This window comes from Dreissena polymorpha, unplaced genomic scaffold, assembly GCF_020536995.1.
Source record: "Dreissena polymorpha isolate Duluth1 unplaced genomic scaffold, UMN_Dpol_1.0 chrUn037, whole genome shotgun sequence".
In the NCBI taxonomy this organism is placed as follows: Eukaryota; Metazoa; Mollusca; class Bivalvia; order Myida; family Dreissenidae; genus Dreissena; species Dreissena polymorpha.
Window position 1 is genome coordinate 138,155 of NW_026273351.1, and position 6,786 is coordinate 144,940.

At 35.3% G+C, this 6,786-nt stretch overlaps 1 protein-coding gene across 1 annotated transcript; it reads left to right on the forward strand.

Moving 5' to 3' along the window:
• The first annotated feature begins 2,560 nt into the window (after positions 1 to 2,560).
• Positions 2,561 to 6,443, forward strand: LOC127863782 (uncharacterized). The gene is made up of 3 exons (XM_052403425.1): positions 2,561 to 2,658; positions 4,880 to 4,948; positions 5,958 to 6,443. Exons 1-3 carry the CDS (start codon positions 2,599 to 2,601, stop codon positions 6,441 to 6,443), a joined length of 615 nt encoding a protein of 204 aa, XP_052259385.1. The 5' UTR covers positions 2,561 to 2,598.
• The last annotated feature ends 343 nt before the right edge of the window (positions 6,444 to 6,786 follow it).

Consider the following 6,786-nt stretch of genomic DNA (forward strand, 5'->3'; position numbering starts at 1 on the left):
GCTTTGCGTGTTTTCATAACGTCAAATTCTAAAAATCCAGTTCCGCCCAGATGTCTTCTTTAATCAGTTTACAGAACAATTACTGTTAAAATAATTACTAAAATACCGTAACGATAAAGATTCGGCGTGTATGATTTGAAATTATTTTGGAGGAAATATCAACTTATTTGCGATATAATTTTGTTATAAAATACCACAAAAACTTTTAACCGACATCAACAAAATTCAACGTTCACTGTGCTATAAAGTTTAATCAAAAATATCAATACACGCATGTTTTGCAGGAGTATACCTTGTACATTGCAGCATAATTTTCGCGCGCTTTTGTCCAGAAATATACATGATAACTGTATATTGGAAGCATTTGTAAACGTCGTGTTAACATTAAAAATCGTAGTGTGTTTCGGATTACTAATTATTATTCTCATTTGGAAATTTTACGGAACATTTATTGTTGTCTTGATTATGATTGTGTTATGATTTAAATATTAATTTGTCAAATGTCTTATAGATTCATTCATATTGTATACGTACCTGTGAATTAACAAACATAATTTTTATACGTATTAATTTTCTATACAATTATCTTTTTTTATACATGTACTCCAGTATTTAAACAATATATTATAACAATGTTTTTATTTTTTGGCATGCCCAGTAGCACACTGCTAATGCGGCGTTGCGCGGCGGTCACTGATAAGAACGGAAATTGTCTGCATTTACCGACTAGGCTAAAGTAATACACGCCGCGGGAATTAGCGAACGCGGCGTAACGCCGAGCGTTTCATCGAGTTCACCTCGCTCTCTCAACGCCATGTGAACACTCGCTAGCAGAAAAAACCCGCGGAGAGAGCGCGTTTTTTGAGGAAAACGCGTGGAGTGTACTGTACAATGCAAAAGCTTCCATAATTATGACCATTCATGTGTGTGTCGGTAAGTCAGGAATGTTCTTTATTTAATCACAAATTCAATGTACATGGTAGATATTGTAAACAATGAACTAACCACGACGGGTTCAGCAACAGTACTAACACAATATGATGGCTAAGATATTGATCACGAACACCACTTCCGCTTTAACAGTGTTGCCACTTATCTGAGATAGAATGTTGTTTAACGTTTGTTAAAATCGACGCGTATTCATCAGCTGACGTTCAATAATACAGTATCTTAAATATCTTTAAGCGAACGGAATAAAATACATTAAATGTGTATTGTTTCCGAACAAATCAACGCATAAGTGTTAGTTAAAGGGACTTTGGCAGGGAAAACTGGGTTTCCAAATTATACATTTTTATATAAATGCACTTTAATAAAACATAACTTATAAAGTTAAACAATGATCATTTGTCAGAAACAAGTTGGTAATCAATCAGACAATACAAAAATCAAAATATGACAGTTGACACCACTTTAACAAACTGCGCTATCATGCTTGGTTATTGACCATGTCAAATTTATGGAGATATTGAATACCAGCAGGATGTAAACATGTTAACACAAAAAGGGTCAAACAAACAAGCTGCATATAATTATATGATTTCTACCTTAGAATGGAAAAAAATTGTGTGTTATATATAGCAAGTTGTATCAGTTCATATACAATCGTACCAAAAACAGGGTTTTTTCCCAAAGAATTTGTCCCTTGGGTACACCTTTAAATGGCATAGCCCCTTGAAAGCAGAATACGGAATAAAATATGTTTCCCTAAGGTGTCAATATACAGTGTTTAAGTCTCGGCCAATCTCGTTCACAAGCAGGAGTGAATCAATGTCTGAAAACTGGTCACCTTGCAAATCAGAAAATAAACCTAGCACATTTCCAGAATGGTTGAGGGTGTGCCTTCTGAAAAATCAAGAACATTAAATCAAATGAGTTGAGGAAAAATTATTTAGTATTGATTAATTCAAACAAAATCATCAAAATAATGTGTGTTTCCGAGCCTTTTTAAGCCCATTTCACATATAAACTTCCACTTTCCGTCAGACGCAAGGTGCCTGAAAACAATGTTTTTTACATAGGTAACTTACCAAGTACCAAACAGCTATGGAGAAAATTGGGGGTCAAAGGGTTAGATTTTTTGTAATAGTTCAATGTCCATACGCCAAATTTCAACAGAAATACTGTCCGGAGCCAGCATTACACCTGTTTTCGAATTGCATTAATTCTACTTCCTGTATGCAGCTTTAGTTACAATACCAATGTTTTGGTAACTTACAAACATCCAAGAAAAAATCACCAAAACTCAAGCCTGACATTCATTATTATTATGACACTCAAAAAGTGCTAACTAAAGCAATGTTCTCTTTATTTACAAATTTGACCGGGCCAACTCTCATTGGTGGCTACAAAGTGTGATGTGCAGCCTTATGCACGCGCGAAATGAGATATGTTCCGTGATGTGATTTATTGCGAGCTTTGAAGTTAAATAAATATATTACTCTGAGTTAAATTGTTTCTTATTTGATTGGGGTATGTACCTTATATTTAAACATTTGAAGCATCGTAATAGTATCGCAGATCACATGTTAATAATGTTAAATTCTTGATACGTGCAGGTTACACGAGTTTGAAGAAGTACAGGTTGCGTTTAGCAAGATGTGGAACCTTTCAGTGGATATGGAAGCCGCGCCAAGAGAATCAAGGATGCAGAACAAGGTTTGTGCTTTCAAAGAATCCTATATGTTATGTTAGCATGTTTTTGTAACATTATAACTTACACAATACTTGTAGTAGCATAAACTGTTGCGTTTCGTCACAGAAATTACTTCAAACGAGAAACATAATTAACTGCGTTTTTAACTAAATGTAAATAAATTTACGAAAAGCTGGCTCAGTGATAATTTAAGTTAAGAACAGAAAGTATAATATGCTATATAAAGGATCATGCCCGGCTTAGCTGTGCCGTGTTTGTCTAAATATAAGGTCATTTGGAAATGCTGTGATTGTATTGCGTCCCTGAAACATAGATAACATAAACTGATTATGTTATAGGATACATTTCAGAAAATTGTTTTAGCGTTACATGTTAATGATTTCTGTAAAAAACAATGGTTCATATTTCATATTTTGTTAAATAACCGCTACATCCTTCTCAGCGGAGCTTCAACAAATATACTTGCGACAATAAACCACGCTCGAGTGTCATTTGCTCCGAAGGAAACTAAATATGTATATAATACACACCTTACTATATATAGTAACAAATTTGTACAGTTTTTCATACCTTTATCACCGTTACGGGGTCATTATAAATATTTGGCCCTAGGTTCGATTATTTATAATCGGCCCTCAGAATATGTGCGCGTGACGTTAAACTGGAAAAAAATGGCGTCCACATTCAGCCTTAGCCACAAATCAACGAAATAATCAATCATTATTAGATTATTATATGACAGGTTGCACACAATTTGGATACTACAAATATCGATTGAAACTAAAGCTGTGCTTCAAACTAGATTGATGCCTTTATTTAAGCTTTAACAGGATTCACCAAACAGCAAAATTTAAAAAATAAAAGACACAATTATCTCTACGACAACTTTAATCCAATGCTTATAATAATTAAATGACAACGATGTGCACTCCGTTTTTTTTATTCTATCCGTTTATCTATATTTATTTTGAATCATACTTTTTTAAAGGGATCTTTTCACGTTTTTGTAAATTGACAAAATTGAAAAAAGTTGTTTCAGATTCGCAAATTTTCGTTATAGTTATGATATTTGTAAGGAAACAGTATTACTGAACATTAACCATGGTCTAATATAGCCATTATATGCATCTTTTGACAATTTTGAAACCAAAAAATTATAAAGCCTTGCAACGCGAAACGATTGAATAATTTGGAGAGTTCTGTTGTTGTTAAATTTTGTGAAACTACGAATATTGCGTATATAAGGTATACAATACACTACTATGTATACTCGGATGAATAGCCGAGAGGGCTAAAGCGTTTTTACTTCAGGACCTCTGCAGGACTCCAGGGGTCACTGGTTTGAAACCTGCTCCTGGCAATGTATTATTCCATTTTTTAATTTTATACTTGAGTTTTTACTGGAGCTTGTACGATCCACAGCTTACATTTATCAATATAAAGCATTTAATGAATAACTTCAAAACAAGCCAAAATCTGTGAAAAGGCCCCTTTAAACGATTGTAGAGAATGCTACCCACTGTCACAAAAAAATCGATTTATAAAATTGAATTACTTGTCGGAGCGATTACAAGAATTGTATCAAAGCTTCGAATTGTGCACGACAAAAGCACAATCCAAAATACGTTTTTTTTTTCGTTCGATGCTCCAAAATATTCTATATAAACCTTCCACGACCGAATGGCTAAAACTGTTGTTTCGTCACAGAAATTACGTCACAGAAATATGTCATAAATTGCGTAATCAATTGAATGAAAATAAAAGTACAAAAAGCTGGTTCTGTTTGAGAAAAAACAAAACAAAGATTAACAAAACAAAGTTAGGTATATATTATAGACGTTAATACGGCCGTTATGCTCCCTGCGGACCGATTATCACTGCCCGCCCCAGCTCAGCAGTGTATTATCATCTAAATATTTCCTTTTTACGAATACACAAGCGAAACACTTGAATACTAAATAATTATGTATTTATTCTACAACATAAGTAATTAATGCATTGTGATTTTCAACAATCTGATTTAAATATATATTGGATATGATTATCCATTAAACCAATGATAGGCAAGTCACTGTGATCAAGTAGACCATGTAATTAACTGGTGTGTACTTTTATATAAATTGATATTAACTTGTAATTATATTTTCATCCAAATTTCGAATCGTATAAACAGAGTTTCTAGTATATAATTTTTGCTTCTCATGTTACATGTTTTTTTATTAGGAAAGCGATATTGGTGTCAGAAGAACGGCGAACAAAAAGCGTTATCAAAACCTTCAATCAATCATGCAGGTATATCATTAGCATTTGTCTCTAAACTAGTTGTTTGTATTGATAGTTTATACTGAACATAAGGAATACAGAACACGTTCTCAGAGATACGGGCAAACTGGCTGAGAGACACACAAATTGTTGACCACACAGAAATGTAAAAATAGACAGACAAGACAGCCACATATATACATGAGGCGCGCTCTGATTAAACGGGGCTTAGGGCATTTGCCTAAAATATCGTCCCACAATAGCCAGTCAGTACCGGCCTGTGTATTCCGCACAGACATGTGAAGTCCGCACAGGGTAATCAGGGACGACACTTTCCGCTTTTTAGTGTTCTTCTCTTTTAAAAGAATACTCTTCAGAAAAAAATCCACTTTTGGTGGAAAGTGTCGTCCTTGATCAGCCTATGATGACTGCATAGTCTAATCTGAAGTTAAGAATACAGACAGGCATCGTTGAAGAAGTAAGTCAGTCTTTCTTTGGACAGGCAGAGCGGGCGAACAGACAGACAGACAAATATATAGATAGACAGCCTAGACACAAGGAGTGACTGATATACTTTCTGACTGGCTAACTGAAACAACGACTGGCAGGCGTGCGAACCGACGGGTCGGTCTCCAACTCACAATCAGGCAGCATGGGCATCCACATTTACATAATGACACAATATCGGTTAAAAAACATTCAAAACACATACACCCTTCATTTGGAAATATATTCTTTCATCAAACGGAGCAAATCACAATTTTAAATAAGACTGCAACCTATTGATTTTGAATCATATCTGATATATATATCTATCAGCGCGCGTATGGATTTATCAGTTCTTGTATACATGTTTGTCGATTTAATATACTTACATACTTAAAACTATTTTATATTAAGTACTATCAATACATTTGGTTTTGATGAATTTCATCTCCTGCATTTTTGATACAAACGATAAAATAAGATGTACTAGTAAAAGGTTATCAACAGAAACATGTAATACTAATTGAAAGTAATATCATATATGCATATTTAGATTCCAGAGCATTTCACAGAATTGTCTATTCGGATGTTTGACGCACTTGACGACAGTGGAGCTGGGAAGGAAACTGTATTGGAGCGGAGGAGAACTTTCTTGCGGAGGGAGCACATTGAGAAAATATTAGAGCAACTACAAGAAAAGAACCTTGAGTGTTTTCATTTCGGGAGCCAGTCGGAAGGGACCACAACTCCCGGTCTCCAGTCTGATATTGATTTTCTACATAGTGCCAACATAATCAATATCATGACAGTCTGGGAAGACTGGAGGACTGGGATGTATAACCTTCTGATGCTCCGTGACGACACCACTCCACCTCAACAGTACTTGCTACAAGTCATCCAAGACTACACACCGGAACCAGTGACCAGTCTGACCGATGACTGGTTCGTAAGGAAAGATTCTGGGCAAATACTGTTCAGCGCTGAAAGATGGAAAAATGTAATCGCGTATGAGGCAAGAGATCGAGGGGAGGCAACTTAAAATGGGCCTTCTGTGAGTTGGATGCCTAACTGGGATATTGTAAGTGCATTTCATGTACGCAAACCTCTTCCTGAAATACAGCACTGGATAGACAGATGTAGAGGTAAACACTGGCCACCTGTTCAGCTTCTCGAGGCTGCACGGATAGCTCCGTGTTTCCTGGTACCAGCAGGACATCCAGACAGTGATTACAAGCGAGAAGAATGGCGACTGTCTCCAAACCTCATAGAACGAATGTTGACATTTAGCTTCAATATGACTCAAACAAAATGTTACATTGTTTTAAAACTTATCAAAAAATCATTATTTGCTTACATTGTGGGGGATGCTATTACAAGCTTTC

Bases quoted from the DNA above. Each gene is read 5' to 3' on its own strand.
- LOC127863782 (XM_052403425.1), top strand. From the start codon at position 2,599: ATGTGGAACCTTTCAGTGGATATGGAAGCCGCGCCAAGAGAATCAAGG. The intron at 2,659-4,879 runs GTTTGTGCTTTC...TTTTTTTATTAG, and splicing joins AATCAAGGATGCAGAACAAG to GAAAGCGATATTGGTGTCAG. The intron at 4,949-5,957 runs GTATATCATTAG...ATGCATATTTAG, and splicing joins ACCTTCAATCAATCATGCAG to ATTCCAGAGCATTTCACAGA.